The 25,867-nt window shown below is 42.0% G+C and overlaps 1 protein-coding gene across 1 annotated transcript in view; it reads left to right on the forward strand.

The window, feature by feature from the left end:
* Positions 1 to 326: 326 nt before the first annotated feature.
* Positions 327 to 25,867, forward strand: part of USP31 (ubiquitin specific peptidase 31) — a 65,969-nt gene continuing 40,428 nt past the window's right edge. Inside the window, exon 1 of the mRNA XM_045776492.2 lies at positions 327 to 1,118. Coding sequence (XP_045632448.1) covers positions 483 to 1,118 — 636 coding nt within the window. The 5' untranslated portion in view covers positions 327 to 482. The remainder of the gene's footprint in view (positions 1,119 to 25,867) is intronic.

Raw genomic sequence — 25,867 nt, forward strand, 5'->3', positions numbered from 1 at the left:
TCCGCACTTTCCCAAGGCCTCCGCCTTCAGATCAGAAGACGGAGACCCACACCTGGGGTCCATCCCCGGGCACGAGCTCAGCGCAGTCCACGGCGCCAGGACTGTGCCCACACTAGACATGGCCTCCCTCGGACTTCACAGAGCGGGACCGCCCCGGGAGTCGCGAGTCATTTGGGCTGGGTGGAGGGTCACCTCCATTCCCACAGTCAACATGGCAGCCGCCATGGCTTCAGCGCCCGGCGGGCGGTGCCTAGAGGCGGGTCACGTGAGCGGCCCAGCTGGGCGGATCGCGCGCACGCCCGCCCGCCCCGCCGGCAGTCGCTCGCTCTCTGGCTCGCTCGGCGGCGTTCTGAGGTGTGTAGGGCGTCGAGCCCCCCCTACCCCGGCCCCGTGAGGCGCGGCACGGCGGGATGCGGCGGCGGCCGTGGCGTGGCCGCGGGCCGGGCGGGCGGGCTAGGTGATGAGCGTCGGCAGCCGCCGCCATGTCCAAGGTAACGGCGCCCGGGCCCGGGCCGCCGCCACCGGCGGCGGCGGGCGGGAAGGAGAAGCGCTCCTTCAGCAAGCGGCTGTTCCGGAGCGGCCGCGCGAGCGGCGGCGGCGGCGGCGCTGGGGGCCCCGCGGGGCCCGGGCCGGCCGCGCCCGCCTCGCCCTCGTCAGCGCGCTCGGTGGGCAGCTTCATGAGCCGCGTCCTCAAGACGCTGTCCACGCTCTCGCACCTTAGCTCCGAGGGCGCCGCCCCGGACCGCGGCGGCCTCCGCAGCTGCTTCCCGCCCGGGCCGGCCGCCGCGCCCACGCCGCCGCCGTGCCCGCCGCCGCCCGCCTCGCCCGCGCCGCCAGCCTCCGCGGCCGAGCCGGTGCCGGGGGTGGCGGGGCTCCGGAACCACGGCAACACGTGCTTCATGAACGCCACGCTGCAGTGTCTCAGCAACACCGAGCTCTTCGCCGAGTACCTGGCGCTCGGCCAGTACCGGGCGGGGCGGCCCGAGCCCTCGCCTGACCCCGAGCAGCCTGTGGGCCGGGGCACGCAGGGCCAGGGCGAGGTCACCGAGCAGCTGGCGCACCTGGTGCGGGCCCTCTGGACCCTGGAGTACACGCCGCAGCACAGCCGCGACTTCAAGGTGAGCCCCGCCGCGTCCCCACCCCCAGGAGGGGCCCCTACACCCCGCGTCCCTGGGGCACCGTCTCCCGAAGTCTTGCATTTCTCCTTTCCCGGCGGCGCCGCGGGCTAACTAGCGCCCGGGTCTAAAGAGGTGTGGGGCCCCGACTCTAGGACCGATGCCACTGATAGTAAAGGAGACGCACCCATTCATTCATCGGGTGTTTATTAAGGGCTTACTACGTGCCTGGCCCTGTGATGGGCCCTGGAGGGATATGACAATGAACAAGACCCGCTGCCTCCTTGGAACTTAAATTCATGGGGGTGGGAGTGTTGAGCCTGGCGTCAAATCCTTGTTCTGCCACTTAATTAGCAGTGTGACCTCCGGCAGTTTTCTCATCTGGTACCTACGTCATAGGTGGTTGTGAGCTGCAAACAGGTTGATATGTTAGGTCGAACCCAATGAGGTTACCCATTTTTGACCGTTTTTGACTTACAGGTGCGTTCAACCTGGTATGTAAATCGCTTCCGTCGTGCATAGTACCATGTGTATTTGCTGTGTTTATTGTTTTTATTATTAAAGATTTCGGTAAGGTATGAAGGTAATATCAGATAGTGGTACCAATAAAGTAAAATCTGGTGATGTGATTGATGTGCTGGCGGGCTATTTTAAATGGGGAGGGGGCAGGGTTAGGGTGACCTCTTGGAAGAGGTGACCTTTGAACTGAGACGGGAGTCATCAGGGAGAACCAGCCTTGAGGAGGTGAGGCGCAATTGCTTCCCAGGTGTAAGGAAAGTGTGAAAGCCCGGGAGCCTGGTGCGCTTGCGCTTGAACAGTATCGCTCTGGGATCCTCAAACTCTTTCAGTAAAGGGTCATATAGTAAATGGTCAAGATGCAAAATTGAAGCTCTTGTGTAGGTACTTATATAACAAGAGAAAACAAATTTCCACAAATTTCTCATTGACTAAAATAAAAATATGGGTACAATACTTTGTAATTCAGGTCTACTAATGAGAGGAATGGTATTCTTTTTTTGGAAGGGATAATGTTTAGCTTAATTGGACTTCAAAATTAGTGTTCCCTTTCATCGAATTGATTCCAAATATTTATCTCTACAAACCGTTCTTAGCTCACAGGCCCTACAAAAACAGGCAAGAGGCTAGATATGGCCCTTGGGTCCTCATTGCTGTCTGCTGGTGCCTTCAGAGGTGTGGTGAGCTGAGATGAGAGCCACGTGGTGGGCTGGGCCAGATTGTGAGGGTCTTTTAAGCTGCACTAAGGAAATGGGCTCTCATTCTGAGCAAAAAAGAGGGAAAGGTGATTTGAGATCGTAGGAGGGATACTTTGAGGTGGGGCATGGATATGGTGTTAAATAAAGTGAAATCACGTGTTGAGAAAGTTAACCTTTTCCGTTCTGCCTGTCCTGATTATGCCCAAGAAAAGGTCTCAGCAGCGTGGTGGTAGCCTGACCTTAACACCTCATGCTCACTCTCCCACCTTTCTTTTTTCTTCTTCTTCTTTTTTTCTTTTTTCTTTCTTTCTTTTTTTTTTAACAGAGCAAGCTTTAGGTTTAAAGGCCTCAGCAGGTAACAATAGCTAGGATTTAATAAGGTTGTGTTTTCATTGTGTTTGTTTTTACATTTGTCTTCTGTTTCTGGCAAATGATACTGGCTTTCCATGGGTGCTGTAAAGTTTCTAAGATTTATTTAAGTAAAAATAAATGATTTAGGAAAATACAAAATGGTAATCTGAGGATTCAGCACTTGGTTGAGGACCCACCTTGTTGAGGAATAATATTGCAAGAGTGCACCTATCCCCTTTTAATACATTTTATTTATGTTAATGTCTGTTTTTCTCAAAAAGAAGAGGTGATTGCTGTTTGATTTTGGAAATTTGAATGGAAATACTGGACTGGGATAGGGACTGGAAAAAAATGAGATCCATGTCAGAGATCTCAAAATAAGAAAGTAGGAGAGAATGGCAACCAGCCAGCTACTGTACGTCTTTTTCCTTCTCTTTTTTTCTGTTTGCTTATAGTTGCCCGTCAGTAGCCACAGCAATTGCAAACTTTTCAAGGTCAGAGCCCAGTGTTTAAAGTTTGGTTTTCTACTCTTTCCAAAATGTAAAAATCAATTTCTACAGCATTTTTGTATGTGAACATTTCCATTGCATTTTAAGAGGGTTTTTTTTTTAATCTATTAAAAAGCTATGAACAGAAATGGGTCAATAATTCTAGAAATGCAGAGGCTGATTTATAAGCATGCTTTGGCAAAGTTGAACAGATTCTTCGAGGTCCTATTTTTAAAACATAATCTTCTGAACCTTTCGTAGATTTTACATTGCATTCATTCGTTCACTTCCCATTTATTGAGGGTTTACTCCATCAGTTAGGAATGCATTCAGCACGAGAAAGAGGAAGCCCTAATGATGATGTCTTAAGCAATCAAGATGTTGAATGGGCTCACACAATAAGTCAGGAGGTGCATGTTCTAATGTGGTACAGTAGCTTGAAGGACCCAACAGGGACTCAGGCCATTTCTGTGTTTCCGCTCTGTTGTCCTTGGCAATTTTGTCCCTATTACGTCTTTGGCTTTTTATCCTTAATGTTTGTCAAGGCAGGAAATCACTGGGAAAATAAAAGTTCTTCCAGAAGTGCCCCCTCAGCAGGCTTCTGCTGACATCTCATTGACTTACAACCATATCAGTTGGACACCTCTGGCTGCCATGGAGCCTGGAAGGTGGATGTTTGGGTTTCCCTTCCTAAAGGAGGGATTTGCCTCAGAGGCAGCCTGCCAGAATGTGAGGCACTTTGATTTTGGGAAGACACTATACCTGCCTGTGAAGAACTGAGTCCAGTGAGACCCAGTATGTTCCCCAAGACATCACTTCTTACAGCTTAATGTGGGCATCTTGTTACCAAGCTGTGTTTTGGATTTGGTGGAGCTGGGATGGGGTCTGAGATTCTGCATTTCTATCAGGCTCCCAGGTGATTGTGATGCTGCAGGTCCAGGGAACAGTCTTGCTCCCGGGAACAAGTAAAGCATCACAGTGCAGTGGTCTGCAGCATGAATAGAAATTAGCCAGGCAGAGAAGGGGTGGAGGTGGCATGAAAGGTCATGTGGTTTTGGGGGAACACTGAGACATTTGGTGGCTGGTTACACCATGGAGAACAGTGGGGTGCAGGAAGTTTGGAAGAAGTGTGTTGTAAGTGGATTGTGAATGGCTCTGTAGGCTGTGTTGGTTTGGACATTGTCCTATGGAAGCTGAAATCCAGGGCTGATTCTGATCACTCAGGAGAGTGATAGGATCAGATTTCTTCTTCTTCTTCTTCTTCTTTTTTTTTCTTTTTGCCCCTGAATTAGGTAAGTCTGGTGGCACAGTGGAGGATTACTTTTTTCCCCCCAAAATGTTTTATTACAGCCAAATTTGGTGGGTATTATTTTGAGTGTAAAGAAAGTTGAGTTCAACACCAAGAAGGTGGATTTCCACAGCCCCTTGCCTGTTTGTGGCGGACGTTGATGTTTGATGCAGATACTCTTTCCTTGAGTTCACATTCAGCCTCAGAATCCTGCTCAATTCTGGGCTCCAGGCAGCCACTACCAGTTGATTGAAGTTGGCAGAGAGGATAAAACCAATTTGCCATCTTGAGAGTTTGCCTTGAGGTCTCAAAAAGCACTTAGTATGTCTTTGAGTGTGCTTTTATCGTCTTAAAACTTCCTTAAGTTACTAATGGTTTTCTTTGTAAGTTTTCCAATTAGAATTCTTTCTTGATTTCTAACCACATTGATTTATGTGAGCTTTAGGGGCTTGCCAGGTAAACGGATTTTTGGTTTTGGATGAGCCAGATGGTTGTTAAGGTAGAACTTTCATTTCCCAGAATGAAATGAATTGACTGGCCCAACCTTGGTATGCTTTAAGAAATTTCTCTAGCTGTCACTTCTCTTTCTAAGCAGGTATTTTTCTCCTCTTTGAGCAGGGTTCTCAACCTGAGCTCTTTTGCCTGTTTCCTCAACCTCTTCATTCCTGGGTACATTTGGCCTGTCTGGAGACATACGTTGTTGACACAACTGGGGTGGGGGTGCTCCGGGCTCTGCTCCCCTCAGTGAGGGGGTATCCAGCCCAAAATGTCAGTAAGGCTAAGATTGAGAAACATTCCGTTGCAGGAATGTTTCGAGCCTCCTTAAGGCATTTTTCTTACTAACCCAGCCTTTAGAAGGTTGCCTTGTTACTTTTTCTCCTCTGTGTGTATGTGTTTGCGGCAGCACTAGGGTAAAATTTGGACTCCACTGGCATGTCCTTGGTTCATTGTCTTAGTAAAACAATGAGAGAAAATAAATAATTCTGAAACCCAAATACTCAATATGCTGTTTTTATAGGAAATGAGCTTATTGTCTAACTGGTAGGATACCAGCGTGCGTGCTTCCAGGTTTGTGTAGATGCTGATTCTAGTGCTCAGTGCCCTTTTGCAGTCAGTAAAAAGATGGATGGTCATCTCAAGTAACAAAGATATGTTTTATAGCAGCAGGTTTCAAACTGTGCTCCCAAAGAACAACTGGAACAGAGTGATCTACTGATAAAAGAACTGTGGGGAGTCCTTCCAAATTTGCAGTAAAACAGAAAGTAATTAATGAATAGAAATTTCGCTTCCATATTTTTCCTCTTGAACTGTGGTGCCCGGTTGGTGCTGATTTATTAGTGAGGGTTCTCAGGTTATAAAGGGAATAAATATATAAATGAGTAGTGGCAGACAAGCTAGCTAATCAGGGTTATACTGGCTCCATTTCACACCTTTTTCATAGACTCATGTTGGGGGCTCTCATTTTATGCTGCAGACCTATAGTCTAAGTTTTCCTGGTTTGTGAGAAGATGTTTAGATGTCACAGTGGTTCCCAGGGAGTACTCAGACTTCAGGGTACCCCCTGAATTCATTGGAAAAGAAAAAAAAAATTGTGTAGGTCACATTTAGCTTTGTGGCTGAGTATAGAATAGAAAGCATGTCTCTTCCTGGTCAGTTCCCTTGTCTGTCAAATGCTGTCACTTTTGTTGCAGTGAAGCTACACATCTCTGAAGGAGAAAGGAGGTGGTAAGCGTCATCAAATTTTAGACTTAGAAGGAGATGTGGGGGAGATGTGAGCGGCCTCACCTCTTTCTGAATGAAGGAACTGAGGTTCACCTGCTGGCTAGAGACCAAGGGAACAGAACCAGAGTTCTTTTTTCATTTTTTATTTTTGAGAGAGAAAGAGAGAGAGTGAGCGAGCACAAGTGAGCACGAGCGGGGGGGAGGGGCAGAGGGAGAAGCAGGGAGCCTGATGTGGGACTCGGTCCCAGGACCCTGGTATCATGACCCAAGCTGAAGGCAGACACCTAACCTACTGAGCCACCCAGGCGCCTGGAACCAGAGTTCTGACTTCACTCTTTTGTCGCCCCTGCGTTGCTGAGGCACACACTGTGTCCTGCGCCTATGGTTGCCTTATCTTTACAACCTCTGAAATGACGGTTCTCAACATAAAACATAAAGTGGTGGGGGGGCTGTGTTGAAATGTGTAGCGTTTTTTCCCCTCTAAGATTGTGATGCTGAATCTCTGAAAATAAGGTCAGCAGCAGCTAGCTTTATGTGTATGCCATTGCTTCTCAGACTTAGGCGCTTTTGGAAGTCTGTCCTAAAAATAATCCTTTCAGACCACTTAAATGCATATATAAACATGTGCATACGTCTTTTACATCGATGGGCACTTGCTCCGCATATAATTCTGTAATTTGTTTTCCCCATCCCCCTTCTCTGTGGGTAGCATGACTTGCTTTGTTTTTTGGTTGATATGTCTAAGTCCACCTCATTCTTTTTAACAGTTGTATAGAAGTCCATTGAAGGGTGTTTAGGTTGTATAAAGTTTTTAATCATGATAGCTAATCCTTCAACATATATCAAGTCTCCTTTTCTAAAGACTGAGTCTTAAAAGTAGCACTGCTGAGTCAAAGAGAAGGTGCATTTATTTATTTATTTTTAAAGATTTTATTTATTTATGTGACAGAGAGACAGCCAGTGAGAGAGGGAACACAGCAGGGGAGTGGGAGAGGAAGAAGCAGGCTCCCAGCGGAGGAGCCTGATGTGGGACTCGATCCCGGAATGCCGGGATCACGCCCTGAGCCGAAGGCAGACGCTAACGACTGCACTACCCAGGCGCCCCTAAAGGGAAGGTGCATTTAAAATGTGGCTACATCTCACTGGATTGCCCAGCAAAGAATTGTGGAGGACAGGATTCTCTGTCCACATGGTGCATGCTAGGGCCTACCCCCCCTCCCCGACGTGTGCTTCCTCCTATTAGTGACTGCCCTTGTTCATCATTTTTTAAACTTAAAATTATTTTCTATCACAGGATCAGTTTTGTTTGTTTTGTCAGGGACTGTCCTGGCATACTAGGATGTTTAGTAGTGTCTCTGTCTTCTACCCACTAGATGTTGGTAGTACCCCTCTCCCTACCCCAGTCATGACAATCAAAAATGTCTCCGGACATTGCCAAATGTCCCCTGGGAGGGGGGGGGGGCAAAATTGCCCCAGTTGAGAACCACTGATTTGGAGAGAAGGGGAAATAAATGCAGATGAATGAACTGAGGGGGGGCAGATTGTGGGTGGCCTTGAAAGTCTGTCACAATAGTTTAGCCTTGAGGCTGCAGTCAGTAGTGTTTCAATATAGGCTTGGGCTGTGCAGACACTAATTTGATGAAAAGAATGTTTTTGAAAAATTGGTCTGATGGTGAGCACAAATGAATCAGATGGAGGAGAAAATAAATGCAGGAAGAGGGCAATCATAGGTATGAATGGAGGAAAAGGAGGAGGAAACAGTGAGTCCAAGGAACATTTTGGAGGACATCATGATGTTAATGGGGAGAGTCCAAGAGATAGAGTAGTAAACACCAAGGTTTCAGACCTGAGGGATGGAGAAAATAATGGGGATTATCTGATAGAAATGGAGCAGTTGGAAAGGGGGAAATGGTTTGTGGAGTACAAGGGGCAGAAAAGATCATGCATTTAAATTGAACACATGGGGTCGGGGGTCATGAGATATTTAAGAAAGGGAGTCTTGATAGATAGTAGGAATGATGGTGCGATCTGCGACTAGCTGTGCACACTTGGATTCAGCTGCATATTATGTGAGCTATCTCACGTAATTGTATTTTTATCACTGGACAACTTGAAGCAGAGTCTTGGGTGGTATTTTAAGGGAGTCACATACCCTGTCATGGACTGGAGTGGATTCAATTCTTTTCTTTTCTTTTCCTTGTCTTTAATTCCTTTCCTCTGACTTTTGAGCGTATACAAAATATGTATTTGAAGCAGAGTCGACAGTGTTTGGCAGCTTTAGGGTGTTTGAAGAGTGAATAAGAAGTAGGAAATGACCATAACTTGGAGGTATTGGAACAGGGTGTCTGGGGATGGCACTGTTCAAGACTGGAAGCCCAGAATGGGAAACAGTTCTGGAGGTGGGTGGGAAGTTCAGTTTCAGACAGGCCATGTAGTATTTGAACGTGAGAGTCCTAGGAAAACTTTTTTTTAAAAGTTACATTTGTTGAATGTCTGTCATATATCAGGTACTGTGCAAAATGAATCATTTGAGTTTTTGGTGACCCATGCAGAAAGCAGCTGCTCTTGGAATTATCTCTTAAGTCAAGATACAGATGCAATAATACAGGTGCTTATCCTGAATTGGTTTGTTGTCTCCCTTTGTGTGGCGTAAAGTTTTTAGTTTGACTCTGCCTCTTTTGTTATTAGAGTGTGGTTTGATGGATTTTTCCTGTCCCCGTCTATACACTTGTCACAATGAGGGGCTACTAAATAGGGCAGTGTTCACTGTTTGTGTAGTTCTCCACAGCTGTTTCCTATAGTAAAGACTCTGCAAAACAATGACCTCATGGTTTCCACAAAAAAACCTTTTATATATAATAGTGGAAAAGAAATCATTGAAAGCTGAGTGATTTGAAGTTCTGTCTTCTGTAGCTTTTTCCCTCAAAAATATTCTTGTTTGCTCTGCTGATTAATTGTTTGTTGGCTGTTCCTCAAATGACCTTTTATGTTTAACAAACAACATTTTTGCAGTTGAGCACATCGAGATATCTTGTCTTTCATCTGACTGTGATCTTTCTCCATTTAGAAATCATTGTTTGATGCCCTGGACTGTGGCAGTTCCTAGAGGAATTGGCCAGTCACTGAACATCTGTTGCTTCTTCCCTCCGGTTGTTGAGCTTGGATGGTAGCAAACAATGTGTCCACAAACAAACAGTTCACGCTTTAGAAGATTTCATGGGACTGGTCAAGAAATGCCTTTGTTGCTTCTACTGTTAGGAGCCTTTGTAAGCGCCATCACCAGCTTAGTAAATTCTTTTACTTTAATTCTTGGTATTCTATCTTCCTTCCTTCCTTCCTTCCTTCCTTCCTTCCTTCCTTCCTTCCTTCCTTCCTTCCTTCTTTCCTTCTTTCCTTCTTTCCTTCTTTCCTTCTTTCCTTCGTTTGTAATCTCTATACCCAACGTGGGGCTTGAACTCACGACCCTAAGATCAAGAGTCATGTGCGCTTCTGAGCCAGCCAGGTGCCCTTGGTATTCTAATCTGTATTTATTTTTTTTATGAATATTTTTTTTATAAAACAAAGATTTTATTTATTTGTCAGAGAGAGAGAGCACAAGCAGGGAGAGCTGCAGGCAAAGGGAGAAGCAGGCTCGCCACTGATCAGGTAGTCCGATGCAGGACTCTATCCTAGGACCCTGGGATCGTGACCTGAGCAGAAGGCAGATGCTTAACCAACTGAGGCACCCAGGCATCCCGGTATTCTAATCTTTAAAAGCAAGGCAGAGCTGTCTGATTCTCAGGAGATTTAAGAAACAATAATCATAATAATGAAAATACCATTATTTGTGTGGAGCCAGATCATTTACAAAGTCCAGTTGATTCTTGAACAACACTGGTTTGAACTGTGCGGGTCCACCTATATGTGAAATTAAAAAAAAAAAAATATATATATATATATGAAATTTTTTTGAAGATTTGTGGCAATTAAAAGAAACTTTCTAATGAACTGTGTAGCCTAGAAATATCGAAAAAAATTAAGTGGAAGTTAGGTATGTCATGAATGCATGAAATGTATGCAGCTACTAGTCTATATTAATATTTACTACCATAAAATATACACAAACCTATTATAAAAAATAAAATTTATCAAAACTTAAGCACACACAGACTGTACATGGCACAATTTACAGTCAAATGTGAACAAGTTTAAAGATGCAGTATTAAATCATAACTGTGTGAAATTAACTGCAGGACGTGCTGTACTGCTGTGGGATTTTCATGGCCACCTCCTGTTGGTCTTGCGGTGAGCTTGAGTGTTGTGAGGATCCGCTTATAATGCCAGGTGACTCGATCTTCTCTGTGTGAGCGGTTAGTCTGTCCAGGAAGTTGTATATTGCAATAAAAAGTGATCACTCGGGGTTGTCACTATTAGTAGTTAAGTTTTTGGGGAGTCCAGAGTTACAGATTTTCGACTGTGTAGAGGTCAGTGCCCCTAACTTCCACATTGTTCAAGGGTCAGCTGTACATTCACAAAAATTATTTCATTAAATTTTCACTACAGCCCTCTGAAAGAGGCATTGTTATTCCATTTTTGAAATTAGGATATTGAGTTCAGTGCTAGTAAGTAGCAGAGCCTCACATGGTTTTTATGAGGATTAAATAAGAAGATATAAATAAAGGTTTAGTATAGAAAGTTATACTTAGTTAACTATTCAGTAAAAAGCAGGTGGTGAAAATGAAAGCAGTCATTCTAAGTCTGTGGCCCCCAAGTACTCTTCCTCATTTCTAAACACTGTCTCTTCCGATGGACAGTATTGCTGCCAGACTAATCCTAAAGTTTACCCGTGATTACATTATTTCTCTTCTTAAAAATTGCTTTTACTTTTTCTTTTATATACAACACACAGTATAAATTTCTTAGCTTGGTATTTAAGCTTTTCCAGAAAAATGAAGTAAAAAGCATACATAAAACCAGCCCCAGTAAAATTTAGACTCGGTAGACATAAAACCACTGTTAATTTGCTCTAAATGTTTCTAAATGCCTGCTCCCAATTTCTCTACTTACCTGGTCATGGACTGGTGACAAAAAGTTTGCAGATGGGCACCTGTCCATGGATCGTATTTTGAAGAGCACTACTGTAGTGCTTCTCAGAGTCTGATTTTGCCTGTTGTATTCCTGTAGTTTCAATTAAAATGTACTGTTCCCATATTTCCTGTAAAATGATAGATTTAGAGTCTTAATGAGATTCAGGGTTGAGTTTTTTTTTTGTTTGTTTGTTTGTTTTTTACTTCCCCCTTTCTTTTTTTGGTAGTTAGTGTTGTAAACTTTCATCAGAAAGCCTATAATGTCTGGTCGTGTGTCTTGCTATGTTAGTAGACATTGATGATTATTCCTTGATCCATTATTAGTTCATTAAGGGTTGAAAATGGTGATGATATAACTTTAACATTCTTATTAGTTAGAACACTTCTGTAGAGACTCTTGCCCTCACCAATTATGTACCTCAAAGTAAATTTGGAGAAGAAAGGCAACATAAATGCTTGAGGTTTTTCCCCCCTTTATTTTTGGTTTTCAGAATAATTTTTTAAAAAGACTTTATTTATTTATTTGAGAGAAAGGGAGAGAGAACGAGTGCACACAAGCAGAGAGGAACAGGAGAGGGAGAGACAGGCTCCCTGCTTAGCAGGGAGCCCGAGGCAGGGCTTGATCCCAGGACCCTGGGATCATGACCTGAGCCGCAGGCAGACGCTTAACAGACTGAGCCACCCATGTGCCCCTCAAAATAATGTCTTAATTTCCAGATATGGTTAGTGAGCTTTTTGATGTGTATCCGATGTGTTTCAGTTACAGTTATTAACCTTATTGATGCTCAAATTGTGCCATTTCTGGCCAGTAGGAGAAGTAGACTCCTAAGTCCTTTTGACATAATATTAGTAGTCTGTGATGTCAAATCAGAATCCAGGGAAGATATTCCAGGCTCATCTTGGCAGATTTCCTGCCAGGATCTGGGATCGCTCATTTCTTTAAGGAGCCCTGGTTGCCTTTTATTGGCAAATGGCACTGAGAGGTCATAGTCTGGGCACTAGGGGTGCACGTGACGTCTGTGTCTTCTAAGTAGACAGAGCTAGGAGGTATGTAACTTCTTTTAAAGAAATAATAAATCATGAAATCATATCCCATTCAGGATTTCAGGGTTTTTATTTAACTCATTGGTCTTGTATCTGTTTCTCCTTTCTCCTATGCTGAAAATCCTGTTCCCAGCAGTGATGTAAATTCTCATTTGCATTATCTCACAATGCACTCGTAAGTCTCAGGATAATGATCCCAATACTACCACCAACATACAAGTATTTGAAAAATATTTAAGATACCCCCCTCCCCCGCCGTAGAACATGGCCTACTAGGCCCTGTAGAGTAAAATTACTATGTTTTAAAGTCATTTGGACTTTGTCATCAACTGGATACTTAATTAAATTCATTTGTTTCTTTTTGCTTTTGATTTTTGAGCGATTGCTTTTTAAAATTTAATTTTGTTGTATAATTATGTAAAAAATACATGGCATGAAGTCAAATGTACAGCATAAGATCTATTCAAAGAAGTCTAGTTTATCTTTGATCCTGCCACCCTATTCTCTTTCTCCCTAGATTTTATGGTTTATTCTTTCATTGTTTTAATATAAGCAAAGTAGTTTTCTCTTGCTTTATGTGTTTGTGTGTATATTTTTGTGTGTGTATTCCTATTTTTTCTTATTTAGGTAAATGGTAGCACATTGTATGGAATTTCACCATCTTGCTTTTTCCTATAGCTGACATATGAGTGCTTACCACATGCCCTGCACAGTGGATTATTATTTTTTATTTCTTATAACAGTGTAAAGTAGATACATAAATTATTATTTCCATCTTACAGATGAAGAAACCAAAGCATTTCTACAGACTTTTATTTCTGGGAATCTCTAAATTTCCCGTAATAACTGGTCCTGTCCTGTGTATGCATGTTTATGAGTGAATGAATGGGCAGGGACCTAACTTCTGTATCTGCTTTACTTTAAGCAATGAGGGAGGCAGAGAAAGCCTTGTGTTTAAACTGTAGGGAAGGGAATTCAACCTTAATTTGAGGTCCAGAGCTCTCTGTAGCTGGAGAAGAATAATAGAACTTCTCCTGACCAGAGGTGCTCCCTGTAATTATAAATTAACTTGGAACATTCTTTAATCTTACTCTAAAATAAGAGTCCCTTTTTAGTAGTATAGTGACAACTTGGTAAATCTCCCTCATTTTAGAGCCTTTATTCCATGAGAGTTAGAATAAACTAGAAATGCTAAAGAAAAGACAAACTCCTTTAAAAGCAGTAGCTCATGGGAAATAGCTACTAGTTAATCATACCAGGATTTTAATAGTGACAGGAAGGAAAGACAGAGGAAAGTAGCCTCATTTCCCTGCAGGTGGGTGAGAGAGAGAGGAGCATTGGTAGCTCGTTATCATCTATCCAGCAGGAAGAAGGGTTGGTTAGGTTGGAGACCTGTTGGTCGTTACCCGTTGAGGCCCTGTTGTGATGCCAGGCAGCTGAGTAAGCTGTTGTAACTGCCCACACCGGCTTCCTGGTGATTCCTGATTCTGTCTCAGGCTTCAGGCTGTCAGCATCAGAGGATCATGCTAGGAGGAGGGTGAGGGCAGCCAGGGTGCAGGTCTGCTCCTTCTCTTTTGAAAATCTGAACCCATGAGTTTTGAATTTAGTGAGTGATCACTGGGCCTCAGTTTCCTTATTTTCCTTTTCATTGCCGTATGAGGCCAGCTTCGCACATCACTATGTTTGACAACCACTGGTTCCTTTAACGATGGGAACATTTTAGCAGGAAAAACCAACCAGCCATCTCACACATCCACAAGCCCAGCCTGCAAGAGCAAGCCTGGGACATAGGAAGGGGAGCTTGGTAGGAAGAAGACATGGAGGATCCTGCAAAAGGCCACTGTAGTCAAGTGCTGAAGAGAAATGTGTTCCACCTCAAAATTTTCTCCGGGTCTGGCCTTGCAACTCTAATTGTCTTGTAGCTCACCTTTGATGCATGTGTGCTGTAGGTTTTGACCCCTTGAATTGTAGATTGTTTTTGAAGGGGTGGTATTTAAATCTCCAGTGTTACAGAGCTAGATGGCTCAACTGAGGTATCTGTCCCCCGGAGGGTACTTTTCAGGATGATGTATTGTGTGCCCTTGTGTAGTCACTTTACGATCTTTTTGAGTAACACAATATTAGCCCATTCATCTGGCCTTTTGGGGGAATAAGTCTTTTATGTAAGTTATTTCCTAGATAATTATTTGTTCAAGCATCAGGTCTTTAAATTTTTAACTTTATTATTTAATAGTTGACCTGATAGAGTATTTTACACACTTAATTTCCTAGGAGAAAATCCTGGATATATTTTAATCTGTCCTTGGTGAGTTTTAGACTACTGTGAGCATCATCTACTGTGTTTTTCTGTACAGTGGAGGTTTCTTTGGGGCTACTGGGATTGTAAGTCCTGTGGGATATAACGAGTGGTGCTGGGTGCTGTGTCGTTTGAATTCTTATTTCTGCTTTTTTGTAATGCTCTCTCTTGCTTCCTACCATCTTTCTTCATGGTCCTTCCTTAGTTTTCTCTTGCTTTATCCAGTTTTGCTTTATCCTGGGAGCCTATATACCGCCTGCTTCCTCATTCCTGTCTTTTGCAGTTTTTAATCTGCTTCTAGTTAAGTAACCAGACAAATACAGTCAGCTCTAAATAAGACTAAATAAACTGAGTTAGGGCCTGATTGTCTGGCTAAATTAAGAAACTTTAGTGTTTTTCCTTTTTGAAGTCAACTAACTTTTTAAAACTTTTTTGAAAAAGATTTTATTTATGGGGTGCCTGGATGGCTCAGTTGGTTAAGCATCTGCTTTTGGCTCAGATCATGATCCGAGAGTCCTGGAATCAAGTCCCGCATGGGGCTCCCTGCTTAGCCGGGAGTCTCCTCCCTCTGTACCCCTACCCCCCGCTCATGCTGTCTCTTTCTTTCTCTCTCTCAAATAAATACAAATCTTAAAAATAAATAAAAGATTTTATTTGAGAGAGAGAGAGAGAGTGGGGGCAGCGATAGCCTTGCAACTCTAATTGTCTTGTAGCTCACCTTTGATGCAGCTCACCCTGCTGAGTGAGGAGCCTGATGTGGGGCTCAGTCCCAGGACCCGGAGATCATGACCTGAGCCAAAGTCAGACACTCAACTGACTGAGTCACTCAGGCCCCCCTAATTATTTTTAACTTTTTAATGAAGTATGGCATACATACAGAAAAATGCATACATCATTAGTGTACAGCTTGGTGAATTATCCTAAAGTGATAATGTATCAAAAAGATCAAGAAGCGGAACATCACTGGCACTCCAGAAGCTCCTTCCCCAAGTTTCCCCTGTCCCTCCTCCCCAAGGGAACCATTCTTTTGACCTCTAACACCTCTAATAGGCTTTGCCTGTTCATGAGTTTTATTGTGAGTGAAATAATAAAGTATATATTCTTTTTAAAAACACCTTTACTGAGGTGCCTGGCTGGCTCAGTCAGTAGAGTATGCGACTCTTGATCTCAGTGTCGTGAGTTCGAGCCCCATGTTGGGTGTGGAGCCTACTTAAAAACAACAACACAGCTTTATTGAGATATAACTTACATTATCATATAATTCACCCATTTAAAGTGTACAGTTCTATGGTTTTTAGTATATTCACAGAATTGTGCAACCGTAACCACAGTTAGTTTTAGAACATTTTTATTATTCCCTCGAAGAAACCCCATTCCTAATTGCAGTCACTCCTCATTTACCCCCAGCCTCCCAGCCCTGGGTGTCTACTAATCTACTTTCTGTTTCTATAGATTTGCCTGTTGTATAAATGGAATCCTGCAACATGTGGTTTTTTGCATCTGGCTTCTTTCACTTAGCATGTGTTTTCAGGGTTCATCATTATACTTCATTCCTTTTTATGGTCGAAAAAATACTCCATTACATGAATATACCACGTTTTGTTTATCCATTCACCCATTAATGAATATTTGGGTTGTTTCTACTTTTTGGCTGTTATGAATAATGCTGCTCTGAACGTTCATGCACACATTTTTGTGTGGACGTATGTTTTCATTTCTTTTGGGTATATGCCTAGGAGTGGAATTGTTGGTCATATTGTGACTCCATGTTTAACCTTTCGAGCAATTGTCCAACTGTATTGCACAGTAGCTGCACCATTTTATAGTCCCATCAGCAATGCATGAAAGCTCCAGTTTCTCTACATTCTTGCGGACACTTGTTATTGTCTGTCTTATATTAAAGCCATCCTAGCGGATGTGAAGTAGTATCTCATTGTGGTTTGTTTTTTTAAGTGGCATCTTTTCTTTTAGGTAAACTCTACCCCTGACATGGGGCTTGAAATCACAATCCCTGAGATTGAGTCGCATGCTCCACTGACTAAGCCAGCCAGGCACCCCCTCATTGTGGTTTTGATTTGCATTAAGTGTATATTCTTTTTGTGTCTGGATTCTTTTGCTAAAGTTCATTATGAGATAAAATCTATTTTGATAAGAATATTATCTAAGTTATTGTGGAAAACCTAGAAAATATGTAAAAGTTGAAAGAGGAAAATTGAAAATGTATAGAAGTTGTTTGGCATATTACTTTTTTTTTTTTATTATTATGTTACGTTAGTCACCATACAGTACTTCATTAGTTTTTGATGTAGTGTTCAATGATTCATTGTTTGTGTATAACACCCAGTGCTCATTGCAATATGTGCCCTCTTAATACCCATCACCGGCCTAACCCAACCCCCCCCTCAGTTTGTTTCTTAGAGTCCATAAAGTTTCGTGGTTCATCTCTGCCTCTGTATTCCCCCCTTCATTTTTCCCTTCCTTCTCCTAACGTGCTCCATGCTATTCCTTGTTTTTTCTCCCTTCCGTGTGTGTTTTAACATAATTTAATGTAATTGGTATCAAACTGTATGTACAGTTTTGCATTATGTGATTTTCATTTTATATTGTATTATGATTAATTTTTGTCACAAAAACTCTTTAGATCATTGTATGAAGGTATATGATGACCTATTCTGGTTGTGATGAGTATTTTTTACATATATCTTTCACTTTTTTTTAGGAGCAGAAAATGGTTATTGTTCATTACATATATGAATTCTTAAAATCAGTAAGAAAAATACAGTGACTTTGATTATTTCTTTAGGATATATAGAAGTGAAATTCCTGGTTCGGTGGCTGTCTATTTCGAAGGTCCTTACGTCACATTGTGAACCTTATTTTACAGGATTGTGACATTAGCAGTGTGTAAGAATGTCTGTTGTACCCCACTGTTGCAAAATAGAAATCTTTACGTAAGTGGAAAGTAGCATTTTGTTGTTTTAATTTGCATGTCTTTGATAACTAGCGAGGTAGGATGGCTTGTCTCTTCTTTAAAGTGGAAGTATAGGGGCCCCTGGGTGGCTCAGTTGTTAAGCGTCTACCTTCGGCTCAGGTCATGATCCCAGGGTCCTGGGATCGAGCCCCGCATGGGGCTCCCTGCTCGGCAGGAAGCCTTTTTCTCCCTCTCACACTCCCCTTGCTTGTGTTCCCTCTCTCGCCGTCTCTCTCTGTCAAATAAATAAATAAAATCTTTAAAAAAAAATAAGGTGGAAGTATGCCCATATGAAAGTAACATTTTGATAAGTTAGGGAAATACCCTGTTTTGATTTCACAGACTTCCCTTTGTTTTCTGTGTATTCACACACTCTTCCATTTAGCCTTCACCTTCTACAGGCGGATGACCAAGGCCTGAACCAACTAGAATTGGTCAGTCCAGACCAGGCTGAGGCTGGGAAGGTTCTAAACTGTAGTTTGCTAGGAAAAGGTTGGAGCCAGGACGAGCACCTTGTGCTGATTTTTATGTGATCTTATTTTTGTGATGAGGGTTGAAAGAACTGGCAGAGGCCAGGATTGATTTGGAGACTGTACCTGTGTGTGGCTCAGGAGTCAGCCCTGCTGGACTGTCAGGCACACAGTGTTGGGTGTAGAGAGGCGATATGGCAGGCCCATGACTTGAAGGCATCCTCAGCCAGCTAAGATTTATCGGGTTTATGGCACTCCAGGTTTATGGCGATATGAACACATAATTTGTAGTGAAACTTGCTGGATCTGCTTATGAATGATACCTCTTGGTTACTACTAGTTGATGTTTCAGGTATCAAAATGTAGTAACAATAATGGTTCAAAGCAAAATTATTTCCAGAATATTTTGGATCCCTTTATAAAATTGGCTGTTTAGTCAAAAACATTTTAGACATGTTTTTCATCAAATACCAATACATTCAGAATCAAGAGGATGCATACTTTGTCTCTTTGTGTATAATCACACACGCACACACACACAGATAATAGAAGAAATATATGCATGTTTGGCTTTGGGATAGTTCAAGGCTTGACCTTATGCATCCCCCCACTGCTTGTCTTTCTCACCCTGTTCCTCACACTCTCAACTAAGAACTTTGGCCACTGTGCCAGTGAGTAGTGCCACATGCTGAATTTATAAGCCAATTCTGTTTTCTTCCTCTGCTTCATTCTACTTGATCAGGAAGCTGACTTTGGGTTTTTTTCTTCTTCCTAGGGCTAAGCTTTTGCCTCCTACTTGGCAAGACAGGGTGGCTTAGAAAGGCCCTTGGTGGGTGTCTGTAGGCATAAACTCTTTTTTTTTCTGTCCTCCATTTTTCTTTGATGCTAGCTGCAGTCCCCTTTTTCCTCCAGTGGTAAGATTCAAAGGTTGGTATAGGTTTGGGTTTAGGATTACTGTAGGCAGAAAACTTTGATTTGAGCTTCTTAGGTCTGTCTAGTGGAGGAAAAAGAAATTCTCAGCATCATGCGGTCCGACTCACTAGGATTTGGGGCCAAAGCCTCAACTACAAATAAGGTACATTTCTTTGTTTTGCCAGCCCCATCTTCTGTGCAGAAGATTTGGGTTCCCTGGCCAGTATACGAGGGTGTGCTCTCATAAGATCCCCTTAAGTACCGCTTGGTCATTGTTACAACAAATTCATTTTAGAAAACATGGGAAATATGGAAACGTATAAAGAAGAAAGGGATAACTCGCCTAAAACTTGCCACTCTGAGGCAATGACTGTTAATGTTTCGGGGTATATTTAGAAGGATAAAAGACAAAAAGGTCTTTTAAAATGTACTTCAGAAGTTTGAAATTATGTTTATGTGTGGTTTTGTATCTTCTTTCTGCTTAATTGTATTGTGTATTAATTTCTCCATGTTTTCTAAAATTTAAATATTTGTTCCATGGTAGGAATATATAATAATTTTATAGATATTTAGATAGCTTTTCTAGTTTTTCTGTTTTGACTTTTTAAAAAAAAAATTTAAAGATCTTTATTAAATAAATAATTCATGAATCAAGCAGCATCTCATCTAGCAAGTAGAGGAGACTCCAAGGTCTCTGTTTTGACTTTTAACTGTTGAAGATTATTACACTTCCAATGAGTCCTTTTAGCTAAATCAGGACTCAACATTTGCTTTTTTGACTGTGTTGTTAGTCAAATTTTCCTCCTTAAAAAAAAAAAAAAAACTTCTAAAAACCTTGCCTTATTATAGTTGGGAAGAATCTTAGACTGTGTTGGATAATGACGACTGTGTTGGATAATGACGAAGAGACCAAAAAAGAAGATACTTTTGATTTACTTAAGTTACTTGATTAGATACATAAACACATTTTGGTGACCTGAGCTGACTTTAACCTTGGAGTCAGCAAGGCTTGGCCACATCGGGTGTGCTGGGAAGGATGGACGGGATCGGAATTCAGCGCCACCAGCAGAGCAGCTTGAGCATTGTAAGGTGAAGAGCACCCGCCTATACATTTGCTGATGAGAGACAGATGTAGTTCTCCAGAGCCAGACAGATTGTTGTCTCTGTCTTGTTTGCTCTCTCCAGCGTCCCGGGTCACTCAGGCAGGACATGGTTCTCCTTCACATTCTGCAACTCGATCTTCTAACATAGTCCAAATTCCTCCTTACTCTTCAAATAATAACATCTCGGTTAGATAAACTCCCATTTTTTTGTTTCTGGGCCATATTTCAGTCATAGGAAAAATGCAAATTACAACAAAACAAACACTCATTAACAAGGATTTATTTAAAAGCAAATAAGCTCCCAGAAGCCTCAGGCTTGGTAGAGCTGTAGTTCAATCTCCAACACATGTTTTATGTCCACATTGAGAAGTGACATTCCGAATGATCAAGCCCTGTATGATCCTGAGTCATGTAAGAAAAAAAAAATCATTTCTTGAAGGATTTTGGACAAAAATGTTTTAAGGCTGTTTTAATCAGAGGAGGTTGAAGAATAGAGGTAACTTCGGGCAAGTTACTTCCCTTTTCTGAGCCCAAGTTTTTTTTGTCTGTAAATAATGATAATACTTAACAACATAAGGAACTTCTGGGGGTTAATTTTATAGGAAATAACACCTATAAACAATTAGTATAATGCCTGATACATCATAAGCACTCAGTTATTAGCTGTCATTATTGTTACTGTTTGTTTCAAGTATTGTATTTGCTAGGTATTGGGGAAATAATATTGAATAAGACATTCCAGATCACTGTCTAATGGCAGAGGCAGATATGAGGTTATGTGTTCTGGTGATATGAATAAAATACAGTGTAACGTATGATATAATACAGTTATGACAAAAGAGCCACCCATGAGTTTTAGTGCTTTTGGAAGTGAAACTTCAGAGCTTTTCCAGGGTGGCCATGTTCTTTCTGTCTTGGCTTCACATTAGAAATAGAATTATTATTTTTTTAAATCACACTTGAAAAAGGTTAACAATGATCAGGTCCCACTGTAGATAATTAAATCAGCATCTCTGGGCTGCTCCCAGTTTGTGGTTTTTGTTTTTGTTTTTTTAATTTCCCTAGATGATTCTAGTGTGCAGCCAAGTGTTAAGAGCCAATGCTTTAGATATTTTCTTTTCTTTCTCGATGACATTTTCCAGGCTTGTATAGGATAATTCCTTTCTTTTTTCTTGACTTTTCGAACTTAAATAACAGAAGCTGTGTAGAGTTTTAGAGTTTATAAAATGCTTTTATAGAAGCGTTTTTTATGAAAATAGTTTTATAGAGTTTGTAAAATAAATCTTATTAAAGCTTCACAGCAATTCTTTTAGAAAAGTATTCTCATCCCCATTTTGCAGAAAAGATAGCTGATGCTCAGAGAAAACACACATGAAGTAAAAGGTGGTGGAAAGAGGATTTGAATCCAGGTATTCAGAATCCAGTCTTTCTATTTCTATTGCATTTCTAGTGGAAACTTCCAACCGCTGTTTATGTACTTGGGGGTCTTCTCTTGCTGCCATACTTTCTATCTATATAGTTTTATGATCTGTTGTGAAATCTTTGCTCATTGTTCATCTGTCTGAACCACTTGGGGTATGTTCTTTTTTGTATTTCTCCCTTTCATCCCGGCTCTAATGCTCTTGACCCTACTTCCCCCTTAGTTGTAATTTTTTGAAATGCAATACTCTTCTCAACACTCTTATTAAAACTTTCTCTTTTATATAAGATGTATATACCCTTTCCTAGTCTCTATTTCAGCAGTGAGTCCCTGCTACCAAGTCTTTGTGGTATATGCAAGTTTGTTTAATATCCAAATCTACTCTTTTAACAATGCAAATATACCTTGCTGTCCAAATCTATTCAGTTCCTGAGTTTGGATCATGAAAACTTGGATACAAGGGACATCTATACTTAAGTTACTTATGTTAGGTCCTTCTGTAGTAACTCCCTCTCCCTTGTGGCCAAATGCGAACACATGAACAGGCTCTGTGTGGCACTCTCTACTATTCTCATTGAGTTGTCTTTCTGTCTTGGATGGAAGCTCCTTTCCTTTTGTCTCCTTTATTATCTCTCTCCTCTCCTACCCAGCTCTCAGCTCTGTCCTACCAAGGAAGGAGAGTGAGGGAGTGCATTTGAGGGATGGGAGTAGAGGGCATTCCAGTCATAGGGCAAATATGTGTGCAAGTCTGGAGGCCTTATAGTTTCTTTCATGAGCCCATTGTTGCCACGGCTGGCTAATACCAAGGGCCTCTCAGCCTAACTTGTGTTATGTGAAGACTTCCCCACCAGAGGGGAAGATGAGGAGGAAAGAATGGATGAAGGACTCAGAGAACCCTGTTTGAACATGGCTGCATACTATACCCTGGTATGGAACACCATTTTTCATGGGTCATATCTGGTTTTACAGTATTCATCCATTTGTACCAATTTCATCCCTTATGTTTTAGTTTATTCTTCATCAACTTAGTAGTTGTCGCTAAAGGCAGATTCAAAAGATGAAATGTTTCTCAGGACAAGTGTTCTTATTCTGTTCTTTCCAATACAGTCCAGAAACCAAATTTCACTTTTAGATGCCATCTATGAACTCAGCTCTTCACATTTCATCTTTCTCTTAAAATTTAAGTACTATTGTCCTCCCAGGTTCTGCTTCTTACCCAGAATCATTGGAAATAAATTCTATGTTTCTTCTGGCATAGAATCAAGGCAAGTGGGTGCTAATTTGGTTTGGTAAGTTTTGGCAAGCTACCTTTTCCCTGAAAGAGTAACCCAGCTCCTGATCAAATCAATACCGCCATGTCCATTCCCTGTAGGAGGAGATAATTAATAGCCATTGCTTTGTTGCCTTCTTCCTGGGATTGGGTAAAAATGTGTCTTGAACCGGTTTCTGTCTTTTCCCTAGAGCCCAGGATTCTGCTGCTTCTGTACTAGGGTGCTATGGAAAGAAAGAACTTCGTGTCTGGTATTACCATGCCAGTTGGATAGACTTCATTCTTTTTCTTTTCAGGGCCATGCTTCCAACTCCTTTTTGTTCCCCCCTTTTTCTTTATAAGGGGAAAAAAGTTTTCTGTAGATCTAGGCCTTAAGATTTTATTTGAAGGGTAAAGAGAAGTTTTATGAATTTGAAAGCTTTACAGATTTGTTTGACTTTTACTTTATTGTTTAGTAACTGGATATTAAGGATCATCCTAACTGAAGGGAAAATTAGAGTGATGGTCAAATTTATTTATAGTAGGATGTATATGATTTAAACCAATAGATTAATCTTTTTCCAAACACCACACCCACATACTATAAAATGGACATTAGTATGTAAGGTTTATTTTTAGAAGGCTCATATTCCATTTTTCATAGAAGTGACGAATAATTTCTCAGATTGTAGCAAAACTCCTATTTATAGATGACATATTCCAGTGATAACTTTTTTTTAAACTGCAAAAATACAGAAGGATTGATTTTAGGACATAAATAAAAATAAACTAAGGTTTAATTATGTAAAAAGTTATAAAAGGCAAACCAAAGCAATGTCAGATGAGGCCCAAAGCAAAAATCAAATCACTTGTTGGGACTCTAGTGAAAGAGCTTGGGGGAAGATTTGGGATGCTAGGAGTGTCCTTGATGGCCAACTCAACGGCTTTGCTTTATAAACCAGAAATCACAGGTTCCGTGAGTTACCTAAGATAACCAGTGGTTTGTGGCAGAGCCAGAGATTGGGCCCAGATTTCTTTTTTTAAATTTATTTATTTTTATTTTTATTTTTTTATGGGCCCAGTTTTCTGATTCCCACTATTTTTTCCTTCTTGACTCCCACTATTTTTCTTTCTTCTGTAACATGTATTAAAGAATGGTTATTAGATTATTCTGTGTTTTGTCTTGTCTTGGTAAGAAGTAAAATAAATAGTCCCTTGGGTCTCCGCAGTGGGAAAAAGTCACCATTGTGAAGGAGGAAAAAGGGGCAGAAAAAAGAGCCTTTGTGTTTGTATGTGTTCAGGGAGGTTTCCTGTAAAGCGTCCTTTAGTTGTGATGAGGTGATTTAGGGTGGGGTTGACCTGGAGCAGTTTTTGCCCTAGTTACAGAGGTTGTGGAAGTCCTGTTGCCTGTTGAGTCGTGCCCAACAAAAATCTTGTTGAGCAGCCTCTGCACAGCACTTTGTACACAGTGATTGGGGGGATAAGTGCTTAGATGAGTTGAAGCGATAGTGGCAGGAATCATAAATCAGATTTAATGTAGTCTTGATAAAGAATTGTGTATTGTCTCCACTCTGACATTTGATGGACGCTGCGTGAGCTATCCGCTGTGACACATAATGGAGAGCTTGATTTCGGCTAACTTGTTTCTTAGGAACATGTGTATGCGGAGAACTCTCCACCCCCACTGGGAGTAAATACAAGAGAGGGTTCCTAAACCAGACGCTTGCCAGGCTTCAGGCGGTTTGTGTGCCGCAGCCATATGCCGTGAGATTTGTCATTAGCTTTGCCACACCTGAGACTTCCTCTTGGCAGCTGTCATGTGCTTCTTCCCCAAAAGGAACAACCCAAAACAACTAACAAAAACAAAGGTTCCCTGCCTTCCTGTCTATAACTTCTGAATCCATAACTATCTTTATCTCCTTCTCTTCCGTCTCTCCCACCTCCTGTTGAAGGCACTTCTCTACCTCTTTTCTGAATCCCCCCCTTTGCCCCTCACTGAAGAGTGCTCTTTCTGCAGGTGTCTCCCTTCCGTTGGCTCCTTCCCCTCAGTATGTGAGTCCCTCTTCCCTGTAAGTCTCCCACCAGGCAGAGCATCTTTCCTCCTTTCTTCCTTCTATAAACGAGCCTCTTGCATATGAAGGGTGGTCTTCTTGCGGTCATTCAATTTCCTTACCTTTTCTTCTCTCTCACCGTCTCTGGTCAATATTCCGCTTCACTGAAGCTGCGCTGTTGGCTTCTAAACTTGCTGTTCCACAGGACTGTCTCCGTGCCCGTCTTACTTGACTTTCCCGCAGTTGTTTGTGTCGCTGCTTCCTTCTCTCTGACTCTTCTGGCTGCTCTGATCTGCTTTCGCTTCTTTATTGTGACTTGTCCCTTCTGTGCCATCCTTCCTCAAGAATCTAGTTACCTCCTTTTCGCATTAGATGTTCCCTGGGTTTTTTCCTCTATGCCCATAGGGTAAGAGAGTGCTGCTCTGATTTCTTTCCTGAGCGTGAGACTTCACGTCGCTGGGGATCCTGTAGGTGCCTCAGATTGAGCATGTTAAAAGCTCTCCTGTCCCCCAGTCTCCTCCTCTGTTCCTGATTTCGTTATCCATCGAAACCAGATACTAAAAATCTTGGTGTCATCCCTCATTTCTTCTTTGTACCCCTTAATATAGTATCACCAGTCACATGTTTCTTTTCCATCCTGAGTCAGCCACACCATCAGTGGTGCTGATAGTGCTGATGGCTTCTGTTGGTCTTTTTTTCTTTACTGGGAAATCTTCTCTTTCTTCTGTGGCTCACATTTTCCCACTGTCCACACCAAATGGCTGTAGCTTTGATTTTCTTAAATGCATAAGGCCACAAGCCAAACTATTTCAAGATGAAGTAAGGTGTGAGGTATAAAATGTACAGGGAGATTGAGGAACGTGAAGCCCAAGAAAGAAAATACTGGATTTGATGATACAGGAGGTGTCTGACCCTGGAGGAAGTTTTGTAGTATAATGAAGACACTCCACACCCATTTCTCCTTTCATGTACCTTTCTCAGAGATAGCATTCAAGTGGTATCCTTCTAGTCACTGAAACTTTGTTATCAGCGTCCTTCTTTTCCTTTGCTCACTTTATCCAATTAGTAAATTTTGCCGGTTGGCACTTCAGTATTCTCTCTCATTTG

The sequence above is a fragment of the Ursus americanus genome, chromosome 2 (assembly GCF_024610735.1).
Source record: "Ursus americanus isolate L20-20 chromosome 2, mUrsAme1.1.p, whole genome shotgun sequence".
In the NCBI taxonomy this organism is placed as follows: Eukaryota; Metazoa; Chordata; class Mammalia; order Carnivora; family Ursidae; genus Ursus; species Ursus americanus.